The sequence below is a fragment of the Toxorhynchites rutilus genome, chromosome 3 (assembly GCF_029784135.1).
Source record: "Toxorhynchites rutilus septentrionalis strain SRP chromosome 3, ASM2978413v1, whole genome shotgun sequence".
Classification (NCBI taxonomy): domain Eukaryota; kingdom Metazoa; phylum Arthropoda; class Insecta; order Diptera; family Culicidae; genus Toxorhynchites; species Toxorhynchites rutilus.
Genome location: NC_073746.1, coordinates 274,389,611 through 274,416,687, shown reverse-complemented (window position 1 = coordinate 274,416,687; position 27,077 = coordinate 274,389,611). Strand labels below are relative to the sequence as shown.

The 27,077-nt window shown below is 40.0% G+C and overlaps 1 protein-coding gene and 1 non-coding gene across 3 annotated transcripts in view; one reads left to right on the top strand and one right to left on the bottom strand.

Annotated features, from left to right (window-relative positions):
• The window catches only part of LOC129774676 (serine/threonine-protein kinase minibrain), a 142,483-nt gene extending 115,406 nt beyond the window's left edge, over positions 1-27,077 (top strand). For both annotated transcript variants that reach the window (XM_055778516.1, XM_055778515.1), the window contains exons 5-10: positions 5,959-6,127; positions 6,195-6,362; positions 6,430-6,603; positions 8,264-8,376; positions 8,437-9,013; positions 20,962-27,077. In XM_055778516.1, coding sequence (XP_055634491.1) covers positions 5,959-6,127; positions 6,195-6,362; positions 6,430-6,603; positions 8,264-8,376; positions 8,437-9,013; positions 20,962-21,929 — 2,169 coding nt within the window. In that variant the 3' untranslated portion in view covers positions 21,930-27,077. The remainder of the gene's footprint in view (positions 1-5,958; positions 6,128-6,194; positions 6,363-6,429; positions 6,604-8,263; positions 8,377-8,436; positions 9,014-20,961) is intronic.
• On the bottom strand, positions 1,918-2,053 carry LOC129780877 (U4 spliceosomal RNA). The gene has a single exon (XR_008744036.1). It is a non-coding gene; the product is annotated as a U4 spliceosomal RNA (small nuclear RNA).

Below are 27,077 nucleotides of genomic sequence, written 5' to 3'. Positions count from 1 at the left end.
ACCCTAAGAAAAAGTGTAATATGCTAGAAATATTGTGGTGCGGTATTGTATTTTAAAACAAAAATTAACCGGGCAAACGTATGCGTATATGTACGACATTGCTGAAGGATCGAATCCTATGTTTCAAACTAACCGGGCAATCAGTGGAACAGGTTTGCGTGCGAGACACCGCCGCTTCCGACGGCCGGTCGGCAGTGGACTCGGATCGCGTCATCCTGGCGGCTTGGGCCGTCTAGATTCCTTATCATCGTTAAATTGGGATTTCGGGGACCTCAGAATAAATTTCGAGAGGGGGCCTCCGTAGCCACATTGGTTGCGCGTTCGCTTAGTAAGCGATCGATCGTGAGTTCGAAACTCAGGACCCTCATTGACCATCTTTGTGTTGTTACAGAATAGCTACGTCCACGCAACAATCATCAGCGATGGAGATCGATCCACGGTCGAAATATGATCGATTCATCCATACCACTGCTCTGCTCTGCAAGACACATCGGGCTGCTGTTCTATAAATAACTCAACAATGATCAATCAACTGTCTCCGCTGTCCGGTCTAACTGGATAATGGAAGAACAGATAGAAAACTCTTACGCCTAAATGGCTGCTACTGTGTAAATGTGTACCATATGGAATGGTATAGAAGGAAATACCCTAACGCCGAAAAATGGCAACTGTGTAATGTGCTAATTATAGATATGATAAATATGTGACATGTACACGATTAAAATTCGGCTCTGTTACAGCTAAAATGCCAATGAGCCTGAAATAAATAAATGGGACAAAAAAAATAAATTTCGAACAACGAAAACGAGAAAATGAATTTATAATAGAAATGTGAGGTATTTATACACATGATGTTTTTTCCCGCGCCACAATATTTCTAGCCTACTACACTTTTTCTAAGCGGTTGTTTCTGTTTAAGTGGATTACTACAGCGATTTACTCCGTTCACGTTCTAAAAATAACTTACAGATATGAATCCACATTCATTTCCAGAATTTGACTCCAGAATCAGCTAAAGCTGATTCCGAATTCTTATTCTAGTTTCAGATTCTAAATACGATTTTTTAAAACTCAATATAGAAAAATCGAGATATCAATCTATATTAGAGATGAAACGGATATCCGGTATACGGCCTATCCGGCCAATATTTGCTACCCGGCCGGATACCGGATACTTCAAAAAAAAATTCTTATTAACATAAGATGAATTATAACACACCATATAAACATCATTCACACGTGATTAAAAATAAGGTGTGATTACTGACATGTCAAAATGTTATTGAAATTGAATTATTATCAACTGATATCATGAAATATTTATCCAGCACCATCGCTTTCGCTTCGTAGAAGACGTCAATGAGCTGTTATTCACAGAAGATTCGTCTCAAGATATTTTTGTAAGAGGATTCTGATTTTAATAATTTTTTGTCTGTATTTTTACGTTTCGAGAACACCTAAATGGTCTGACCTGAACCTCGGGTCTAAAAAGGTTACATTCAGATAATTTTTATCTTCTTCTAAGTAGTTAAAACGACCTCTCCAGCGTTTAAAGATGTTCCCGTACGAAGTAAGTTCGGTGTTCTTTGTGCAGTCTCGTCCTTATCCAAATAATTTTTTGATACAGGAACATGTGGAATTTCCTCGAATATATAAAATTACAACGCACTTCTCCACCAAGCCTAACAATTGTTGAGTCTTCAAATTAGTGAATTTATCGCCGATCATAATAATTTCGAGTTGTACTGAAGTAAGTGTACCCTCTCTGAGACTACCATCCCTGAAGACAGATCTAAGTTTGTTCTCAGTCTGAATGAAAATAATTGATTGCTGATTGCATGTAACTCTTACTCTTACTCGGCCAGTATTCGAATTATCTCAATACACTCACGAAAATCAATTTATAATAATATAAAACCATTATCAGAACAAAACGGTTTTAAATTCCTTGTAGAAACACTTGTGATACACTAATAAATAGGATTTTTTCAATTAGCTATAATCGAACATCGGTATAACCTCATTGGTTACGATATCGCCACTGCGCAAATCTAAAATGGAAATTTATTCTAAACAAAAAAATTCATACTCGTTCAATTTTTTTAATTTAAAAATATGTTTATTTCTTTCTATCATTTAACACTTTATTTGCACCATGTCACTTGCCGTTTCTCTCAATTTTGTATTCACTAATGAAGAGCCGAATATCCGGCCAAACCACTATCCGTTTCATCACTAATCTACATGTTGATGTCACGTGCACAATAAATTCCCAATTCGGATTTCGGAAGACGATTGTGTTTGAGGTTCTTAATTTTTTTGACGGATTCTGGATTCCAAATCGAACTCCCATATCCAAATCTCAGATTGCCCAGATGCAGAATACTGATAACTGAATCCATATTATAGATTTAGGATGCTGAATTGCAAACGTGATAGCAGAAGTATTTCCCGATATGGATATCATATTATGTATACAGACTGTAGATCCGTTTTCAAATAGCAGATTCCAGTTAAACACTTTAGGTGTAGTTTACAAATTCGGGTTCAATGATAAAAAATTGCAAATTCAAAATTTCGGACTTCCTAGTCCACACTGAACATTGATATTCCATATTCATGCCATAATGTTTTATATGTAGATTCCTTCTCGTGTCATCCAGAACCATTGAGACCGGTGTTCTCACTTTATTACCCCTAAGGTTAACCTGAAACCGTGGTTCAAAGGTTCATAAGTTCTTCGGAACCCAGATTCCAGATACCAGATCTAAATTTTTAATAAATATAATAAATTAAAAATTGATTCAGAGAACCAGCGGTTGAACTTCCGGTAATTAAAATTGAATGTTGTGTTAAATGTTGCCACGATTCTATTTTGGCAACATGAAATTTTTCGACGCGTTGCCAGAATTGAACCGGTCAATATGGGCTGAACTTTCACTAGAATGCAAACTATGCAAATTGCACTGGGCACTCTCACGCCAAATACTGTAAATAATTGTCCGTGTCTTCTCTTCAACTCACTGCATCGTATGGACGGACTCCTATCACAACGTAAACTTATATATTAAACATTCCAAACTCTTCCAACAATAGAAAATCTTCGTGGATACCTTCGGAAAACTTTCCCGCTCATATCGTTTTGTTTTGCTTAGCTTCATTTTTTTATAGCAAGATGCAATGAACCGGTGCTAGGTAGAAAATAACAATGTTGTTCCTTGAACATTTACTACTCATCATTGAACGACATTTTTCAATTGATGGTTGGTAGCATTCGTGATAGAAAATAAATTGACCAAAGGACAACAATCCAATTGCAAAGGACAACGAAGTTTTGCTAATCTGCCAAAAACTTTTGCTCCCCTCCCTGTTATACATATTGGGGTTGTTTTGGGAGCTTTGGCTTCCATGACACCAGCACACGTTCACTCGCATTCACAGTAAGACCAATGCTTACTCACGCGCGCTTCTCGGCTAGATAATCTGCTATGGCGCGAATGCTGCTACGATCGAAATGTAGCTCAGACGATCGATACAATATTTTGGGAAAATGCTTTCTGGTGCCGTGTGCCACTATTGTGGGGGAGGAGGGGGTAGGTCGCACATGTCCTGTTGCGTAAGCTAGCAGCTTTTCCCACTGAAGGGCGAGAAATCTCCAGCCCGAAGCTTTCAATCTGCTATCATCAGTGAGCTTTGCCGCACTTTCACCCAGACACCCAAACGAAACGGTACGTGTACCACAGACGACATAAATGCGTATGCAGTTGCCGCAAATTGGAAAAAAAACACGGAGAAAGGATCTGTTTGCGGTGGGGGTGCCGTCTGTTCATACTGTACGCGCGAAGTGATTGTTTTGGTTTAGTGTGCGATGAATGGTGGGAACGCGCCGGCTGTGTTTCGATGGATTTATCTGACGATGGTTTTTTTTCGGGTCTCGTCTGCAATGAACCTCTTCCAGCTTCATGGTGAAAAGGTTCGGCTTTCATGAAACTTTTATTTCCATTTGGTGCTTCATTGGCCGCAATATCTTCATTTATTCGTTCCTTGGGAGCATTTTTTAACAGCGAAGACGATGTCTTCCTCCAAACTACCATTAAAATAATTTCAATTTTAGTTCAGTTGAAGGGAAGAAATTAAAATTAATTAAAATTAAGACGCATTCGACGCATCTCATCATCAACATAGTAAAAGTTCAAATTTCCTAAGTCAGCCAGTTGGCTGGTAAAGGGTGTGTCACATCAAATTGCATCACGGAAAAAACGCTGTAGAAATTTAATTTTTAGGAATTATATCTTCAGCTTTGGTTTTATAATCAGATAAGAGTGTATAGATCACGTTGGCCATGCTTCACTGTCATTTTTTCGTAAATTTGGAAAAATGTCGTCGAACGAAAAAGAGCGTCGTGAATTAACCCTGTGCACTCATTTCGAGAATCCGGAGTTGTCACATCGGGACATCAGTAAGATGCTGGGAATCGTCCAATCCACGGTCATCAGAGTACTAAAACGATACTTCGAGAACCTAACCATCGACCGGAAGGTGAAGAACGGCGAAAATGGATGCTCCGTCAGTGAAAAAGATCACAAGCGCGTATTAAGCAGTTTAGACGTGATCCGAGAAGTTCGGTCCGGGATGTCGCCAATAAGCTGAATTTGTCAAGTTCATTCGTCCAGCGGACCAAGCAGCGGGAGGGCCTGCGTACATACAAGGTTCAGAAGGCTCCTAACCGCGACGAAAGGCAAAATATGGTGGGGAAGACGCGAGCCCGGAAGCTGTACACCGAAATGCTGACGAAGCCGCATTGCCTGGTAATGGACGACGAATCCTACGTCAAAGTGGACTTTTGTCAGCTGCCGGGCCTGTTGTTCTTCTCCGCAGAGGACAAATTCAGCGTTCCGGAGGAGATTCGCAAGCAGAAACTATTCAAGTTTGCCAAAAAGTACATGGTGTGGCAAGCGATCTGCTCTTGCGGAAAGCGGAGCGCCCCCTTCGTGATGACCGGCACGGTAAACGGGCAGGTTTACCTTCAGGAGTGCCTACAGAAGCGCTTACTACCACTATTGAAGCAGCACGAGGGCCCGACCATCTTCTAGCCGGATCTCGCTTCGTGCCACTATTCAAAGGACGTGTTGGAGTGGTACGAAGCCAACGGGGTCACCTTCGTGCCAAAGGAAATGAACCCGCCCAACGCGCCGGAGCTTCGCCCAATAGAGAAATATTGGGCGATTATGAAGCAGGCCCTCCGGAAGAACCCAAAAGTTGTCAAATCGGAGGCGGACTTCAAGAGAAAATGGATTTCTGTTCAAAAAAAAACTACAACCTGACGTTGTACAGAACCTTATGGACGGGGTAAAGAGGAAGGTGCGAGCATACGGGCTTGGGCTCGAAGTATGATTAAAAAGAAAATGCCAAAAGTTGTTTAATAGTTTTTATTTTACTGTCTAAAATTTTAAAAAGGATCGGTCTACTGGGCGAATTTCTACAGCGTTTTTTCCGTGATGCAATTTGATGTGACACTCCCTTTACTTTGGTTGCACCTCGCTCATTCTTAATGATTTCGAATACTTACCCAGGCATTGAGTTGACAAGATTTTGAAGAGTATTGACAGAGATTCACAAGATCGTCTACTGTGTTGAACTGGCGTCCGTTCTCGGTCGTGTTGCAATCTGCGGTACCATTTTCTGGCGACAATTTTGGATACTCTTGATACTTTTGGATACGATTCTTCACAAAAGTTCGCATAACATTCTCTGATTGTCGGTTGATTTCTCGAGAAAAACTCTGATTTGACACTCTTCTTGTTTTCTCATGCTAGAAAAAAAAATTGATGGAGTTTTTTTGCTGTTTACAACAAATGTTTCCCCGAAAGACGCTAGTTGACTAGCAACACCTACTTCCGAGACTAGAACGATCATTGCAAACACTAACCTATTCGAATGATCTCTCCCATTTCGCAGGTTTACTATGCCAAAAAGAAACGAAGAGCTCAACAGACCCAGGGCGAGGATACGTCACACAAGAAGGAGCGAAAGTTGTACAACGATGGCTACGACGACGAGAATCATGACTACATCATCAAAAACGGCGAAAAGTTTCTCGATCGTTACGAAATTGATTCACTGATTGGTAAGATCATTATTTGGGACATTTTCGGAGTGGTTTCTTATATCGGTGCTTCTATTCTCACGCGCAGGTAAAGGCAGTTTCGGTCAGGTAGTGAAAGCATACGATCACGAGGAGGAATGTCAGGTGGCCATCAAGATCATCAAGAACAAAAGACCCTTCCTGAGCCAAGCACAAATCGAGGTGAACCTGCTGGAAATGATGAATCGGGCGGACGCGGAAAATAAATACTACATCGGTAAGGACCAACGCATTTTTTCATGCAGTGCTGCGCACTACGATAATCTTCCTTCCAACCATTACAGTTAAGCTGAAACGACATTTCATGTGGCGGAACCATCTGTGTTTAGTATTCGAGCTGTTATCCTATAATTTATACGACTTACTGCGCAATACCAATTTCCGCGGCGTGTCACTGAACCTGACGAGGAAGTTTGCCCAGCAGCTATGTACGGCGTTATTATTTTTAAGTTCACAAGGTGGGTAACATTTGCCTTTACGCCGCGGTCACGAAACATCATCGATGTTGTATGCAACATGTATTAGGTCGTTAAGAAAGTTCTTGCGGTTGTTAACCATTAAATTTAAACAAACATAACTTCGCTTAGAATAAACTTTAATCATCGAAATAAGAACCATTACAATCAAAACATTTCTGCCAACGAGAAATGAGTTTATTTATGCCGCATGAGTAGAAGTCCGGCTTTTTGGAGCTCACGAAAACGTTGAAGGCGTTCTTGTCATCGTCTTGGTTTTTGAAGCATTTCTCGCGGAACAGTTGTTGAGATGCTTATAAAAGTGGTAGTTGGTAGGCGAGAGGTCCGGTGAGTATGCTGGATAAGGAGAAGCGTATTGTGCGGCTCAAATACTGGATGAAGTGCACGGTCCATCCCACCAGAAGTTTATGATTTAATCCTTCTGTGTGATCTGTACTTCCGATGCGTCGCACCGCATGAAGTAGATCTAGCGCAAAATATTTGCAAACCAAAGGATCATCTCTGAATAACGTTGTGACCAGACTCAATGCACGAGTAATTTTTCTCGCAGTTGAAAGGAAGTCTAGTCGAAATGGCAGTTAAAAATGTTTTAATAAATTCATTCATTAAAAGTTTGCTACTGAAAGAAGAATTCCCAAGATACTTCTAGATAGCTAGATAAGATGAAATCAGCAAACCAGGCGAAAGATCTTCCAGATCCTGTTCAACGATGAAAAAGAGGGAATGAGGGAATTTTCATCGGGAATTGCAAGAACGGTCAAAATCGCCCAAAGAAAAAGCTGAAATTTTTGAAGCAGTTGAAGCTCGACTCATGTTATGAGTACCTGACAGCGAACCGAAAGAGTCGATCTGATAAACTGGCAACTATGAAGTTTCGGAAAGGCAGCTTTTGCTACAGATACCAGGACTCCGTAGTCATTAGAAGGCTGCTGGAATTAATTCTATGAGTTTGGAGGGGTGACACCCTAGTGACCCGCCTCGGCTGTCACCCGGACACGCTACGCCACTGACTACAAAGAATAGATAAAGCGTAAAACGCGCTTCAAAATAACATATAATTAACGGATTTTAAGCAAATTTTATTCCAAAATACATCTTTTACAATATAAGTAACAAAAACCGCAAAAACTTTCTTTACGACCTGATATAAACATCAGTATAGGGATTCCATTAAAAGGGTAGGTTGTGAAACATTTTGACGTCTGTCTCGAGTAATCAAGCATTTTCCTGAAAACGTCGGCATGGGTCATCAAACTCTATTTACCTTCATATCAATCTCGTTTCGCTAATAAAACTCGGGGCAGAGTCAGTAACACTTCTAATCAATCACTCTGTAACATACCGCTAACAACAGCTTCTCAACAACAATAACTGACACTCGTTTATGAAAAGAACTTGAACTCAACAAGCAACAACTCTTTAAAACGTCTTCGGTTAATCAAAGTGACTTCCAAAGATCTCCATTGCAGTGAGACCGCAAACAATTTTCCCGTTTCTGGTAAAATTCATATAAATATTCTCGTCTCATTTTGCAAAAAAATTAAATTGGGCCGAGTACGTTTAGTGTGTCACCTGGTCCTCAGTCGCGTTCAAATATTGTGTACTTCATAACTAATGCTCTATTGATCATCTGTCGTTTCAGAATTAAATATCATACACTGTGATTTAAAACCAGAAAATATATTATTATGTAACCCTAAACGGTCAGCAATTAAGATAGTAGATTTTGGCAGTTCATGTCAGCTAGGGCAAAGGGTGAGTAGACGGTAAAAAAGCTGTGAACCGTTCAACTATATAACCGTATCTCTCCCACAGATATATCAATACATACAATCACGTTTCTACCGCTCTCCGGAGGTACTACTAGGAATACCGTACGACTTAGCAATCGACATGTGGTCTCTCGGCTGCATACTGGTGGAGATGCATACCGGTGAGCCGCTGTTCTCGGGCTCGAATGAGGCCGACCAGATCAACAAGATCGTGGAGGTGCTCGGGATGCCACCGAAGCACATCCTGGACCAGGCGCACAAAACTCGCAAGTTCTTCGAGAAGCACCCGGACGGGACGTACGTCCTGCGGAAGACCCAAAACCAGCGCAAGTACAAGGCACCCGGCTCGCGGAAGCTGCACGACATCCTGGGGGTGGAAACGGGCGGTCCGGGAGGGCGGAGGCATGGCGAGCCCGGCCACAGCGTGTCCGACTACCTTAAGTTTAAGGATCTAATATTAAGGATGCTGGATTACGATCCGAAAACGCGCTGCACACCGTACTATGCCTTGCAACACAACTTCTTCAAGCGGACGTCGGATGAAAGCACCAACACAGCGAACACGATCAGCTCGCTCAGTACGAGCCCGTCAGTTAGCACGCAAGACCCAAGCAGTCATGGTATGTGGTCATCTCCTCGAACCTTGCAATGCGCTGGTCTTGGAGCCCAATTAACAACATACTTCCGTACGTTTCTACTCATACTAACCATCATCATTCGCGCGCTTCACTAACCACATTCGGGACTGGAATGTTTGGGCACTGACTTTCTTGTCCTAATAACATGGGGTGTAATGGAACTAGCATAGTAAATAATGACTACTAACTTTGGATTACAAAAATATCATATAGTTATTTATGTTACTTAAAATGTAAGGAGTTGTGTCTAGGACACGACCACATTTTCGACGCAGGACTACGGAACCATATTATTCAATCAGCATGTTTATCACTTCGGATATGATTTTAGAATGCATCGAAGTTTTTGAAATAACCTTTCAAATGAATGGTTTAGTGGTATGAAAAGAGTCGTAGTTTCGTAGGATCAGCTGATGAGTCATGATTCATTCTTTCCCTTGCGAGAACAATACGACGAGCACGAGAATAATGAGCAAGCATCGGAAGCGTTTTTTTTCTTCTTGATGTTTTAGCCTTAACAGTTAACGTGGTGGCCTTTTTCCAGTTCCTTTTCCGAGCTTGAGAAGCTACAAAGACAATAACGGATTTTCAGGTGAAAGAACAACCTTTTAAAATAAAAATATGAATGAAAATTAAATTTTCCGTACCCAATATGTATTCTATGTAAAAGAGTAACACGTTGCAAATATCTCTGCGAACTATCGAGAAATCGCGGAGCTTAAATCGCAATATTTGCTCTCTCCTCTCCCGTCGCATTTGCAACGAACGCTGCATTTGCTTTCTCTTGTTCGAAGCTGTTGTGAATGAAATTACAATGTTGTTTTGCAATAGATTCCATTATTTCCATTGTTGTATAAAGATATGTGTGGTATTAGCATTAGGAATAAATGTTGTCCATTCGTTGTGCTGTGCTCGCTAGTTGGCTCGGGACTGTGAGCCTGATCATGAACGTCACGTCACGGTGAAAACGAATCAATTGTATGCAATTTGTATGCATTTCATCCCGTTTTCATCGTTAAGCGACGTTCCTGATCAGACCCTGTGATTTTAAATCGCCGATGGCATCATAAATGAGGTGGAAACGAACAGAAACGAATGTATTAGTTGCTTGTTATTGACGGTACGAAAAGATAAGCACATAAATCGGCAGAACAAATGTATGGGAAATTGGGAATGGTTCCAGATTTCATTAAATTAAGCCATATAGGGATTAAGGAATCGTAGTGTATAACACACTCAACAAATCTTAGAGAATTTCCAATTCGATTGGTATGCAAAATCATCTGAATTTGTTCGTAGTAAAAATAGTAGTTAACGTTAACTTTATTTAATAAAAAACGTTTTCTGATTTGACACTCTCCTGAAAGACGTAGTCCTACGTCAAAAGCTTATCCGCTCCTGGTAGATTTTCAAATTTCCTTCAAATAATGCAAATAACACACTTTATCGAATTGAGGTTTATTTTTTTATCGATAAAGATAAATTGAAATCATGTGATATAACTATTTTAAAAAATGGTTCGGTTATATCTATGATATAACCGCCAAGTTGACGTGGGACTGACGTTGGCTTAGTGATCATTTGTTTGTATTGATTAGATTATTGATTGAATGAACCAATTTTCGAGTTCAATTGAATTCAACATATTTGCTGTGTAAGTAAAGAATTTGAACAAATGCCGTGTAATGTAAGGCACCTTGGTTTTGATTGCTGTGTTAGTGAACACATTTCGGTGGAAACAAAAGTTCCTCCAACTCGCATAGATTTGCAATGCCAATTTCCACAAGCACCTTGATTTTGATGGTTGTGTTAGGGAACACATTTCCGTGGGAACAAAAGTTCTCCCAACTTGCCTGTATTTGCAATGCCAATATCCAAGGGCAGCTTGGTTTCGATGGCTGTGTTAGGGAACAAAAGTCTGTGGGAAAAAAAGTTTCCTCAATTTGCATGTATTTGCAATGCCAATTTCATCAGGTACCTTGGTTTTGATGGCTGTGTTGGGAAACCGTAATCGGGCCAACAAAAACGGGGCAGTTAGGGCGTTTAGATAGCGCTTGGCATTTTATAGTTATTCGATTGCTTATCTCAGAAAAATAACGTTTTATTAATTGTGATAGATGCGTAGAAATATTTCCTATCAATTGATGGAAACATCTTTCTGATCTATTAAGAAATGTTCGTGTTATAAATATTCAAAATCTTCCATTTTCCCCTGCATGTTCTGTGTTTAGGTTTTCATTTTACCCCCCATATATTCTGGTTAGACGTAATCCCACTCCAAATGAGACAAAAAAGTATATCCTCTTTATTCCGGATATCCACTTACTCTATTTGTGTGACCACCCTTGGCATAAATGTCAGCTTAGCATCGCCGTGGCATTGATTCTTGACAAGCTTAGCTGTAGTTTCAGGTGCGATTTTGTTCCATTCTGTTGCAATCAGGGCTCTGCATAGTCATAGTCAACTGACGATAATCAGCTGACTATCTTACTGACTATACCCGTATTCAGTTAGTAAGGACTTTTGGCTTCTTCACGCAGACTCTCCGCCAAAACGACTGAACAGCCAGTCGGGCGTTTAGTCGCTATCTCCCTCTACCGACTCGACTATATCATTCCATTCTTCGAAGTCAAATTGTTCTCATTGCATTTTGAAGTGACTTCCCCCAAAACGAATTCGTTCCTCTCTTTCTCTCTCCCATGTGCGTGTGCATGCATCGATGTTTGAGTTCAACGTGGTTTGACATACGCTACAGGTGAGCTAGATTCTCTTGTATCATACACGAAAATTACTCACACGTATAAAATAACGTCAGTGTGTATACGCTGTTTTGCACGCTAATACTAACGCGAGGATTTTTATAGCATACTTGATAAATGTCTAAGTTCGTTGGTTTGAGTTCACGATGGGTAGACAATAAACCGTCCATTGATGGGGTAACTTCTTTATTGCATCAGAAATCATGTTTTCGTTCCTCTTTATATGAACGTAAAAATAAATTGCGTACGCGGGTATGAATTAGTGTCAGGAGGAAATGAAAGTGTGGATTGAAGTCAGTTGAAAGAAGAGGCAAATTTGTATTCATTAATCAAGTCATTTAAAATAACCACTGACTGGACTAGTTCACCAGTCATCCTCGCTAGTCAACGCTAGTCAATTCATTTTCTAGTCAAGTCACTTTTTGTTGCCGGCGACTGCCGAAGCAGTTCTAGTCGAAGCGAAGCTACTGAGAGTAGAGTCGGTCCTCATTTTTCACCTTCGAAGATTTCGGGCACTGGTTGCAATTACTTGCCGTAGTTTTTGAATGCTTTCTGTATTAGTTTTCTTGAACATTAACTTTCAAAATAGACCACAAAAATTTTACTGGGATACATTGATTTATCATTCCGCTAAGCAATTTGATACCAGCTTAGAGGTATGCTTTGGATCTTCTTCTTGCTGGAATGTGTACCGAAGATCAAGCTTCATTTTTTGTGAACTGACTGGAAGCTTTTGCTTGCATATGTTCAGACAAATCTCTTTTGTTATTATTTCGTCAATCACTGTAAGTACACAGGGGAGGGCAATTATATAGTTGACTTGGAAAATTGTGATGTTGCAATAATTTACCTCTTCCCTGTTTCACTGTTAGCTTCAAACGCTACCTTCTAAGTCTTCCGCCGGTTCATCGCCATTTGCGTGTGATACCATCATACCCAAATAACATTATTTTTGTCTCATCTGGCCAAATTATCTTCTTCCAGTCATCAGTTGTTTAATTTATGTGATTTTGTGCCCACTTCAGTTGGTTTTGAACGTTCTTCTGATATCCATGGTTTCTTGAGTTCAGCTCGATTCTTTCAAACCTTATTTTTGAAGTCGATGTTAATTCAATGAGGCTGAATTAAATGACTATTAAAACTGAATGAAGTTGAAGAATAAATATCATCTGGAGGTTTTTCATTCAATTATATCTTTTTCTTCCAATAAATATCAATAACAACTAAAAATACACAATAGGTATTTCTTTTGCGCGCGAGTACAGGTTAAGCTCTTCAACAGTCCCGTGCTGCTTGTTTCTGTATATTCAAAATGAGCAAAACGTTCGAATGCGAATTGCGAAATTATAACTCAAACGAAATAATGGTTTCGTACGAAATGCAAACCCGGCGGAATGCAGAATCGGGGTGAATATCTAGAAAATGTGAATATCACACACATAACCTATCACACATTAGCCGACCTTTGGCAGGCCTTTGTGCCTTGTGAAGAAGGGCTGAAGATCATTTTTCACTCATGTGTTGCCTATGTGTCCCCATGTGCAGCTATCTATCTAGAATTGTGAGCGCTTCTTACGAAACCCTCTGATCTATGCATGTTTGCAGCATCCCGAGTCACTTCGGCACCCTTCTTCAATTGCCGCATGGCAATTTCCCAATATTTTTCGATTGGGCGAAATTGGGGGCAATTGGTGGCAATTGGGAGAATTTAGGTATTTTCAAACGTAATCGACCCCATTGTCACGGTACCACTGAAGCACCTCTCGACTGTAGTGGCAGCTTGTCAACCTTTATGATCGGAAGGAGACGTTCCTGCAAGCACTCTTCTTTATACATTTTCGAGTCCATTGTCTTGTTTGTGACGAGAACGAGAACTTTGGTTTCCTGTCCACAGCTGCAAATCCCTTGTAAGCTCCCGAACTTCCCGACAAAATTTTCAGCGAAAACGAACTTAAATTTGCTGCAGACAGAATTTCAGGTCTGGGAGTCCATCGTACGTACGAACAACAGTTGTACGTCATCCATCAGCATCCATCATTCGTACTTCTTCAAAACCTTATTGTATAACATTCGAGCGCGTCTTTTGGCCACCAGATTGGCTTTAGCGTCCTGTTTGGTTGCTTACAGGCACGGAAATTACGATAACCCTCTCGTATACGGATTCTCCGGATGGTACTTCGGTTAGAGTTGTGTTTTTTCTCGATGTCGTAGTCGGAGAGTTCCGGGTTTGTCTTAATTGTTCGCAATGTCTTCAACCTCAGCTTCCGACCGTATGTTCCACTACGACGCGTCCTTTGTTCTATCCGAACTAACGAACCTCTTAAACAATTACACTTTATATGGATATGTTTGATTTGAGATTGGGATTGTTTTTTTGCAGTTGCATCCATAAGATCGTGGATGAATTTCTGGTTCAAATCTTTTGTAAAGAAAGGTGGTATCATTCTGTAGTATAAGATTATTTTAGTCTTATTCATGTCAAAGCCCATTGTTGAATTCCTTGATTTATTATCAGGAAAATTGATTCAAAACTACATAGAGCAAAGTTTCAGGATAATGATTCAAGTTCACAGTAGTAAAAAAATAGTCTGTCTATGAACAAATTTGCAGGTCAGCAACCGATGATGATGGTTAAGTGAGTTTGTTTCCTTTTGTTTGTGTTTTCATCAATCACGTACAATATTCAACCCACAAAATATTTGTTGAAACTCCTTGACGATCGATTAAACTAAACAATTTTGTCCGATGCAAAATACGTTTTACTTCGTCGCCAAGGGGTTAAGAACTGAAGTCTTTCTCAGTCTCTCAACACGCAATCAAAATTAGCAACTTTCCTTCTGCTTCTCTCCAACATAGCAGACGATCGTCGATGACTCGAATCAGGCGAAAATCAGCAACGGCAACAGCAACAACAGCAGCAACAACATCAGTATCATCATCCTCATCATCAGCTAACTCATCGCGGCAGTAATAATAACAATGATAATAATTCTAATACCGGCAGCAGTGATAATAATAACACTAACAACGATAGTAGCCAGCAAACACAAGAGCAGTAATAAGAAGCTATAAACCCTGTGCGAACTATCGAACAGTTCCAGCATCCGCCGGGCACCAACGATGACCCCAGGAATGAATGAAGTACCCTGGTTGTTGATGTGTTAAAAGAAAAACGATAGGTAGATTTCGGTTCCTCAAAGTCGTCTCTGGTGTACACGAATGGTGTGCACGAGGATGGGATGTCGGTGCTTTATGAACGATATGGATTCTGATAATTGGGAAGAGCTGTGTATGATAAACTGGAAATTAAGAAGCAAAAAAAACAATTGTAAAAAGTTGAGCAGTAAATGGCATGAAACACGTATTATAATGCAATAAAGTACGCGATACACACACACACATAGGTGGTAAGCAGAATCGCAGGCCGAATAGTGAATAAGCCAAGACAGCTAAGGTATAACACACATAGTACAGAGGCAGAGTAGTTTGCAGATGGATGATAAAAAAATAAGGATACTCTCAAAATTAATACACAACTGGAAGAAAGTTAATCTCCCTTCAAATTTCCACCTATGTTTTGACATATACAACTACTTCAACTACTACTACTACTACTACTATTACCACTGCTACCACTACTACTAGTCCTGACTACAAATTCTGGTATTTATTTTTGGAGCGAAACACAAAAGGCGAAAACAAAAAAACAAAACCACAGTGTAGAGACATGATTGTCTTAGAAAAACGACGCAAAACATAAAAAACACAAATTTTTGGACTAATAATACAAAACAAAAAGTACATAACTCCAACAAAGAACAAAACACAGAAATATATATATAATAAAATATACAACAAGAAAAAATTAAAAACCGAGTACCAGAAGAATCAGTGACTGGTTGAGGGAAGAAAAGTACAGAGTCAGAGAATCATAATATTTTTTCATCGCAAGTTGTGAATACGAGGAAAAACACATCAGTACACATTCTGTTAAACATGATACGAAGCTAGCGATGAGATGAATTGACAAGGAATCTGTAGGGAATGAGCACAGGATGTGTGTGTGCGTTTGAGGGGCGGGAGGACATGTATGGGAGTAACAGCAATAGCAGCAGCAGCGAAGAAAGATGTTTTGGGAAGCTCCAGTGTGTTTTGCCGAAATGGATTGCAAGGAACCGATTGTTATACTTATTATTACCATTATTATTACGTACCTTAACAACCAGATGCGGTAACGGATAAGAGGCGGTAGCTGCGGACTGAACTACACGTTTATCGTAACTCACCCAAATATAAAGAAATTGCCAAAAACAGTGTTTCAGTAGATTATTTTAGGTAAATATTTGTGATACCAGATATACATGTAGATATTTTTTGCATGCTTTTGTGTAATTAGTAGAAGAATTACGTTGCAATTTTATTTTATAAATCTAGTATTTGTAAATTTAGTCCTAATTTAAAATTATGAACAACAGTATTTATACCTACACTACGGATCATTTACTTTTCATACCATGAGTGTTTGAGCAATACACGAACTGACTCAATTGAGCATATATCCCCCATAGGTTCTTTACGCTACCAATAATAACCAGATCCCGACGAACATAACGAGTATAACTCGGTGAGCTCATAACAGCCATTTGACCAAAACTACCACTTGTGAACCTTAATAAACGGAAGGAGACGTTCTTGCAGGGACTCTTTCCTATACTTTGTCGAGTCCATTGTCTTGTTTGTGGCAAGAACTGGTTTTCTGTCCACAGCTGCAAATCCCTAGCCAAATCAAGAACTTCCTGAAAAATTTATCAGCGTAAACAAACTTTAATTTGCAGACCCTATAAAATTTTGGACATGAGAATTTTTCAAAATCGAACTTTACGTACGTATCGTTATCCATTAGCATGCATGCAACTTTCGAAATCAAATTTCTACTCCCGACACCCATGGTGAACAACGTTTTCAATAAAAAACAAAACGGATCAACGTGAAATTTTTACTGTCGAAAGATACAGTAGAGTTTTCCAAACAATATGCTGTCGAAAAATTCCATATACGCCTACTACGACCGCTGCTATAAAATGAACAGTGTCGACCCATTGTTGGTTATTATCGTCCAGGTACACAGCCACTATGAGCATTGCCTTCAATCATAGGAGGATCGGTTCAAACTTTGTTTGGCTCTTAGGCTTAGGCTTAGGCGCTTAGGCTCAGCATCCAACTTCTGGTTCCACACCCTATTGGCTTGCTTAAGGCCATAGAGAGCCTTCCCCAACCGACAAACCTTTTTTGGGTGAAGCTAGATCCACGAATACTTCCAGCTGATCTATGTAACTACGTCCAGCTGATGAATCTTGAGGTTAATTTTGATAGCCATCGACATCATCGCGTACCGGACTTTAGGTGAAAAGGTTGCATTGTAGTCGACAACTTTCACCGACGAGAAGCCCTTGACCACCAAGCGGACATTGTATCGCTCCACAGATCTATTCGCGTTCGTCTTCAGTTTATAGACCTTTTTGCAACGTAGAGTTTTCCTTCCGTTTGGCGATTAAGCCAAATCCCACGTTTCGTTGTCCATGAGGTCCTCATATTCCGCCTGCATCGTGTCTGTCTAGTAATCCCTTCACGAAATGTATAATCATATGATCACGGTACTTACCTGGAGTAGTATGCCACATTGCCTTGCAATTATGAACAATTGTGATTCTTCTGGTTGTAGAGGGAGCACAGATCGCTGCAGCTCGACCAACGAATCTACTTAATCGTAGATGGTTTTATTTTAGGAGAGTTTCATCGTAGCATGAAATCGCCAGTTAGGTTACTTCTGCTCTGTTTCCTGCTGGCTCGCGGATCGTTTCACCTGCACCTGGCATTTATCCATGAAACTGACATCTCGATCGATGAAAACTTCCTTTGTGTTCTTATTGTACACTTTGTACACCTTCGAAACTTCACTGTACCCAACGAAGATACACGCTTCATACTTCCTGTCCCACTTCTTTCGCTTTATCTTTGACATGTATACCATCTCTTCGGCTTCGAATATACGAAGATTCGATGCATCTAGCCTTTTCTTAAAAACCTCTCCGTCGCTGTGCGATGCGACTGCAACTGATTCCACCCAGAAACTGTTGTCCAGATCCGCATCAAAGAGCATTCTCTACGTCATTTCGGGTTGTAGGGAACAGACGTCTCGTGGGCAAAAAAAAATCGAAAACTTTGGTTCACGTACTCCTTTCTGTTGTTCATACGAATGCGCTTGATGCTTTCGCCGGTTCGATTTTTCGCAAAAGTCTTGAAGTCCTGCAACTCATCGTCAATCATGGTGAGATCTCAAATCGATTTCCCGCAATTAGCCTCCAGCTTCATCAATCCTTTCATCACAACGGTCACCTCCGCATTGTTATCCATTGTTGATCCTAGTTGATACTTCCTGTGGGTTCTCTAGGATCTCCTAGTTACGACCCAAATGAATGGTTGCGCCGGAATCGAAGAACCATTCACTATCGCTCCGCTGTGGCAAAAATGTGTTTCCACCTGGTTACTCCGGTTCTCACACCGGACCTGTAGACAGACTTCTTCGATGCATTCTGCACCATCGTTTCCAGACGAGCTCGAATAGCTAGTCACCTTCACTTCTTGCATGATGTTCACCTCAACCTTGTCCGCTGTCAGGGCCGATCCAGATGACTCAAGGCCCAATATCCTCCGAGTAGAACCACTGTCCTCAAACGTGTATCGAAAGTAGTCCCACGCTTCACAGGATGTCTTGGCATTCTGTACCAAGCCAAAAATGTTCCGATCGATGTCGAGGCAGATGGTTGCTGGAGCTTGTTCCGACACTTCATCGCTTACTTCCGGATCCCTCTTGTTACATTCCTTCCAGACACACCAGGCCCTGACCACCATCTTGGTGGAAAATGCCGCAGAATTGTAGTTTTCTGATCCGCGAAGAACTTCCCTGGCTTGCACCGAAACGCTCATAACTCATAACCTGATAAAACAATTTTAAAGCTAAGGACTTAACAACATAAAATCGAGCATTGTCATACTGCAAAATCACTTCATCGTATCTTGTAACCATTGTGAGGATTTGTTTTTCAATGCTCGATTTAAACTCATCTATTGCGTTCGATATTCACATAGTTCCCATGACTTGATCGTACTAATTCTTTTTGATTTTATTCCGGGATTTTGCATCTTCAAAACCTTTAGCTGTTCCACTGATGATTCAGTCGAGAATGGAGATTATGATTATGTATGAGATTTAATCTTCTCCACCGCACAATTTCGTCAAATCCATGGCTGCAGTTCTCGACCCTCGTGCTTCACCAATTCTCGCTGAGTCATGCACCACCTGCAGCCACCTTGCTTGCGGGGTTCTTTTCTTCCTATCCCCATCGGGTTTGATGCCTCCGCAGGGCTGTTGTCGGGCAATCTGGCAACATGATTCGCCAATCGCAATCGTCCAGTTTCGACCACTTCTTGGATGCTGTGTTCGCCCCAAAGTTGCGCCTGCCCGTAGTTCATATTCCCTCTCCAGTATTTCTATGCAACGTCTAGGCGAAGCTGCTCTCCGTATCTTTCTAGATTTTCCCCCATTACGATGGAGGGTGATCCAATGATCGCATCATCGAGCTTCTCCAGCACAGCTCCTGCAGCGCTACGATCTTAAAATTACACACTGAGGTGATTCAGATACTCACAAGAAAAAGATGAGAGAATAGCAATTTCATGTGTCGAGTTTCCATTCTCTAGTCCGGGTTGTATGCTTGGATCTAGCCCGACTGTCTTGTCTCGAATTTCGATGCAAACTATTCTGCTTGCAGGGTCTACATCAACCCTCATGTGTTGTCGGAGTACTATCGTGGTGGGTCTGTTAAGAGTTCTAATTGCAAAAAAGTACATAACCCTACCATTCAATAGGCGCGCTGTGAGGACGCTGCGTCTAACATGGAAAATGTTTACAATGTTTACCTGAACATCCTGGAGAAAAATATGAAGCAAAGTGTCAACGAAATGGGATGATTTTTAAAAGCCATAAAATTCCTAAAAATAACTATTTTAAAAACCACATGATGAAGAAATGGATAATATACCTTCCGAATACAACAAAAATCGTAGATAACGGCTAAAGACAGCTAGAGATAGTTGCAATGAACAAGGGATACCATACTAATGATGGAATTCTGAATTTGATAAACACCATCAAAATCGAGTTGAGATTTGAACCAGCGTACGAATATTAGTTTGAGTCAATTTTCATACATTAGCGCATACATTCGCCATTCTTGGTGAAATGAATACCATTATTCTGAAAACAGATAGCAAACATTCTAACTCTCATATACACTATGACTTTATCTAAATAGAATGCTCTGAAAGCTTGTTTTCGACTTTCAAAAGAAGGGAAAAGAGATCTGCATGGTGGAGTATGATTACGGGTTTGAGTCACTGTATATTTACATATGGGATGTCATGATGGTTACGATTGTTGTAATGCTTGCATTAAAAATTTGACAATTTTCGGATGGCAATGAAATAACTACAAACGATAAATTAAAGGAGGAAATTTCCCATAATTTTATTGACCATGTTACAAAAATATTTCGACGCCCTGTCGGGCAGTTTTCCAGCAGTTAACCGGAATATCCGGAATAATGTAGTCACCTTTCCACCCGTCTTCTGCTTTAGCGATGATTGACGATGCACAAGTTATCTCATCACCAGGTGTTGAGATGAACGCATGAAACATTGGTAAAATTTGTTCATTTTTTTAAATACACGATGTGTTACATAATAGTGGTTATATAATGATAACATTATAATTGAAATCATGTTTGAGATACGCCACAACTCTCCCTAAGTTACATGAGTTTGAATCATCAAAAATCAAAACAGAAATTCTGTTTCTCCTTCATTGTATTACATTCATGAGCCAACGACTGAGCGAAAAAAAGAGAAACATCAATAAACATCACTTAGAATTTCTGGGTTTCTGTTAATGTTAATGTAAACTAATAGAGTAACCCCGGTGTAATAATATTAATCTATTTTCATTTTTTTTTTTCAATTCATGCTTTGTGTCCGCTCGTATATATTAGCGTTTGGTAATATTTTCCAAATTTCTAATCATTCTAATCATTCGTATGTTCGGCACATCTTCAGGTCTATCATCATTGCAACACCAACCTCAGTCAATGCACCATCAGTCGCAGCAGCAGCAACAACAAACCCAGCAGCAGCACCATCAGTCATCATCCCAGTCGGCGGCAAGTATGCTTTTACTGTCGCAGGCGGCCGCTGCCGTAGGTCTTGGCAACAACACCAGCGCCGGTATCTCCGGGCCTTCCATCAACACTAGCAATAGCAGCAGTAGCATCATCATCAATAACAATAGCAACAATAACTCACTCGCAATGGAATGTGATCCACCGGCGATGATGGTACAGACGCATTCAGTCCTATCGACATCGGCGAACCCCAACCATTACCATCGGAATCGCTATCTTCAGCAGCAGCAGCAACAACAGCAACAACAGCATCAATTGCTTGGTCACAAGAGTTACGCCCCCGCTTCACTGCCAATCGACTTGGGGGGTATCGCTCACGGCGGCCAGGTTATTGATCCATCCACATCGGCTTCGCAGGCAGCAGCGGCCGCCGCCCTCATGTCCGGCAGCTTTAGCACCCATCCGGTCGGTGGTACCAGCAGCAGTAGCGGCGTTGGCACCGGCGGCGGAAACAGCAGGAGCATACTTTCGCACAGCGCCAGCTATGCACCCTTCTCGATAAATGATGCTGCCCTTCTGATGGGTCACACCGGTGTTCCGACTAGCCATGGCGTCCTAGGGTTCGTACCCATGGGACCGATCGGTAACAGCAGCAGTAGCAGTGGGATGGCTGGCCCAGGCTCACTCGTTACCAGCACTGGAAGCGGTGGAGTGGCAGCTATCGGCAGCATAGTTGGTGGTAGCGCCAGTGGTGGCAGCAGTAGTAGTAGTAGCACAAGCTCCAAGGGTCTAGGACGGGCAGCGGCAGCAGCAGCTGCGGCCGCTGCCGCCGCTTCGAGCGAACGGGACGAATCGCCCATGGTTGGCGTTTGCGTGCAACCGAGTCCGGTCATAATCCACTGAATGAATGATACGATGATAGCTAGAGATGGATGGCGTGTGCATTCGAGAGAGTTGGATAGCGTGAGGTGTGTGTAGGGTGTGCGAAAGAGATGGAAGTGTGCAGTGCCAAACTATACACACTACCATACACTATACTATTACTGTAAATCTTAGGAAGATGTTTTTGTCGTGGGGTTTACGCTTCTCGATGTCAGTGATTTGGTTCTATTCGAGCTCTATCATCCCATGTGAGCGAAGGTACAGTACACTGAAGCAGTTCGTTCGCAAGAAATAATTGGCCTTAACTTGATTGTGAATTTCCAGTTTGGCGGGAGAAATGCAAGCTTATTTTGCTAATATTTTTAACTTTTTTGCGGAACATATTTACCAATCGTGGTCGAGAGTTTTACTGCAATAGATATATAAAGAAATATATAGATTAAAAACGTCCAATTGTACACAATCTCTATTTTATAATTTTTCAAAGACGCCAGCTTCTTGAATGGAATGATCTCCAAATGCTTCTTCGATTATACTAACGATCTCAGAGCAACTTTGCCGTATCGACGTAGTGAAGTTTGATTCATTTAGAATCCGGAATCACAAAACCAGTTGTATCTCCGGATTGGTTTAAGGTACAAAAAATGTTTTTGTATAAAAATGCAGATAATTTATTGTTCTTTCAGATATTGAAAAAGAGTATTCCGTTACAGTTTTGATGAATTTTCGTACTTTTCTTCGGATAGCCTCCATCAAAGATTGGACTCTCTGTTGGTTAACCTCAACGGACTTTTTATTGCAACGATGTCTTCATATCTGCAGCATCCCGAGTCATTCTGGCACCCTTCTGAATATTGGGCAATTTTCAAGCAGAAATTGGCTTGGCAATATTTTCCGTTTGGGCGGAATTGGGAGCACTTGAAAATATTGAGGTATTTTTTCAATATAATCGACCCCATTGTCACGGTACCACTGAAGCACCTCTCGACTGTAGTGACAACTTGCCAACCCAACTACCAAATCCCCTTCAGTGTGACGTTTTTATGATGATTTTATTCAGCTCTAATTGCCATCAAATCCTCTATTCAAGCCTTGTTCAAGCAAATTAGGAGAAATTATTGTGCAATAGCCAATATTGTTCGTTAAAGGCAGTTTAAAGCCAATTAGAAATCGTTTATCCAACTCCAAGTTGTAGTGGAAACGTCTATTCGACCATATTCTGAATTGATTAGCTCTACTTAGACTGCGATATCGAAAAAGATCTTTTTCTGACATCATTATTTTCTTCTACCAAATTTCTATAAATATAATTAGTATTTTAGTACCTTGACAGACGCCTATTAGAGACTTTCACAGCTAACAGATAAAACTTGATTAGTTTCTGACGAACTTTTGAAAAACAAAATTGAAATGATAAATATTCAAACTGCATCGATGATCCTCCATGAAACCATTTGGTCCGTTAGAACACATAAAAATGTAATGCCAAGCAATCGAACATGAGCTTAAAAACACTGGCAGCAAATGCTCATTTTGGTAGTCCATCATGTGTTGCTTTGCTGTTGAATAAACGTTTTCAAATTGTTTTTCTAGCATATTACCCGTGTAAACATCGATGGTTGAACAAAAGCTTCAATTTTGTCTAAATAAGCTTTTATACAACGTATATTTCAGCATATTGTCTTATTGAGCACTGAATACTATTGTTTGACCATTATTAAACTGATTAATTTTATAACAGCTAATGATCGGTTCCTGTCAGTAGGGCAGAGAGCAATGTCCTAGATAAAAGGTAATGAAGATGGTCGTTTTTCGAGTGACATAGTATGCGCTGCCATAACTATTTCTCAAATAGTAGCATCAGTCGTTGTGTTTATATTCGATTGCTTACCATATCCATGTGAAAATGCTTTTTTAGTATATCTTTTATCAATTAAAAACATACATTTCATTGAAGTTCCCGCTGATTATGAATATAATGTGAAAGCATGCAGTGGATATTTGTGAAATTACGTTGAAAAAGACGAATAAAAGTGATATTTCAGTACAACATCGAAAAAATCGAATTTTTGGTTTTTGCATTTTTGGGAAGCTTATGCCCTCAGAAATGTTGTCATCAAAGAATTTTTCGATATTTGATTTCGTTGGAAAGTTACAACCAAAAGCATGAAGTCACCTCAAGGGACATATTTTAAAAATTTAAGAATTTTAAAACGCGCTTTTCTCGAAACCATCTTTTTTCAACTGGTGGTATCGATGTCTCAGGATTTACTCGACCGATTTGACTGAAATATTTTATCAGTTTGTAAAAATGGATTATCTAAAGCGTTACATAGTTGCTTTTAATATCTAATTTTTTGATTTTTCATGAACTTCTAAACAGCGATTTTTACGAAAAATAAACAATTTTTAACAAAAATTCCTATGTGGAAAATAAAAAAAAAAATAGTTAAATGATGAAAATTAAACAGTGAATTCAAATTAGTTTGAAAAAGACCAGTGGTAAGATCGACAATGTCGAAGTATTCATGCACAATATGTGGTGGTTATGGCGACTAGCGGGGTCAAGCTTAATCGAGATGAACCTATTTTTCATTTCGTCTTTTCGCTCTTCTCGCAGATGATTATCAACTGTCTTTCCATTGAATGGAACTCCTGGTCCAACACCCTCGGACAATCGATCCAAAAGAAGTTTTGTTTCGTCCCATTCGATAAACGAAATGGAAGAATTGCATTCGCTATGCCTATGCCTATGTATTTTTGGCAATTTATGCGCTTTTGCTGGAATTTCCGCTTGAACCACTGATTTGTGTTGCCGTTTCGGAGTAATTTCAGAATAATTAAAGCAGTGTCTCAATAAGAAAATCGCACACTTGTCAGGATATTGAAAATGAGCAGTCACAACATTCCTGACCATTCAATGGCAATGAATAAATGTGAATGAATTCTCATGACTCGAACTTTAAAGAAATCACAGATAGAACAGAATGAATATGAATGTACACAGTAGTAAATTTATTTGCCGTGGAACGAATGACAGCAGTATCGACAATCGAAATAAACGCGTTACACTGATAAATATCTGTTTTCAATATTTCTTAAAAAGCTCAATATTTCCAAGCCCTGGTTGTCATCATCCGAGAGAACTCAGGAAAACTGATTCCGTTGCAACCTTCATATTTTGTATATGAGATCAATTATTTTTTCGAAGCTCACTGACCTTTGTAACCAGACCTGAACAGCAATTTCACCGTCACTACAAGCTACAATATCCGGAGTCGACAACATTTACAACCATGACACGAATGTCACATAGTGATAGTGTCTTAAATAATAATAGTAATAATTTACAGTTGAAATCGACGACAAACACAACTGTAAAATATAAATTATCAGACAGAAACGCTTCATATATCCGAGATTTGCATGGAAAGAAACTCGATCGATCAAAATTATCTTCCAACCGCGTTTTGGCTCGCATTGTTCTTCCATCACAGTGGTATGGAACCGATATCATTGACAAAGCGGCCCTTTTAGTTTAATTTGTTGAGATACCACGGGGTTTATCTTTGATAGAGCAATAACGTACAGAATCTAACCGAATAATGGTCACGATCAGTATTCTGGGAAACCGATTGAGTATGCGAATATGCATCCGGCCCATCTGCCGAAACGACGAACCCCAATGTGTTTCATGTCGAATATACGAATTCATCCTAGCTAATTTCCATACGAGTATAACCAAAATCCACTACCATTACCACTAAATGCATTACACGAATAACTTTTGTCTTTGTTTGTACCACACTACAACACAATCACGTGCAAGAAAAAAAAACCATCTACATCCATTTGTTTGCTAGAAGGAGAGAGGAAGGATTGCATGACAGAGAAAAGTTGGGAGGAATCCAAATCAAACGCAAAAGAATGATGGCAGGACCGAAAGAGCACACCAACAAAAGCACGCCAATCAGTGTTCCTCCCTTAGACATGCGTATTTTTTCCGGAAAAGGCGTGTTTGGGTGTGAAAATCAGAGGAATGAATTAAAACACATGATAATACTTATTCATGGACAAATCCTGGGCACTTTGTGGCGTAGAACAATAGGGAAAAAATGTTGCGACCAATAATTAAACTTATTAAATTATTATTTAAAACTAAATGCAAATTGACCGGAGAACAATGAGAATGAAACACAGGACAATGTTTCCCTCTTTTGTAAATAGTAACTGATAGCTCTAATAGAAAAATAGAGGAAATGAGAAAATGCAAACAACACGTTTATCTAAGACGAAACGTAATTAGCGAGAGAAAGAGATGGATGGAAGCAGTAAGTATTTAGATCAATAACTAAAGGAAAAAGTAAATTAATTAAATTAATGACTAAACAGTAGGATGTAAGATAAGTAAAAAACACAACTAAGTAAGAAAAAATAAGGTAATAAAAACAAAAAAAAAAACGCTACCAGCAAGCAAAAAATGTGAATTAGCAAAACAAAAATATGATAAAAAGAAAATCCCTTCTAATGGTTAGAGGACCCTAGCATCATATGATTATCAATCCCGATAAACAATGCTGGAGGAAGTGCAGAATTTCAGCCAAGTCGAGCCAAACAAAACTACGAAGCAAAAAAAAAACACACACATGTTCACAAATGGCAACAAGTATGACTTCGGCTCCTCCCGGAAGGCGTAACGTTCCGCCGGAGAGTGGCGTAACAACACGTGACTGGGCTAAGAAACTAAAGAGAAACAAAAAATGTCATACCGCTAGAAGAAACACATACCAAGCAGCAAAGAACTGAGTTGAAAAACACATACACGCATTAGTGAAAACGAGAGAAAATAAGAAAAAAAACAAGAAGAAAGTTATCTTCTTATGAAAAACAAATGAAACAAAAGGGAGCGTACTCTATTCTTTAATCATTAATCGAATAAAAATAATGAAAATACAATGAGTAATGCAACCTAAATTAATATATTTATACACTTAAGACCGAGGAAACGACTTGGAGCGAAGTGGAGTGGAGAATCGAATAGTGAGGAAGCGTCGAGCCGACACTGGAAGCAGTGGGAGTTAGAAGCGAGAGGATAAAATCAATGATATGACAACACAAAAAGACAATGTAAAAAGCAAAAAAAAAACAAACAAAACGAAAAAAAGATTA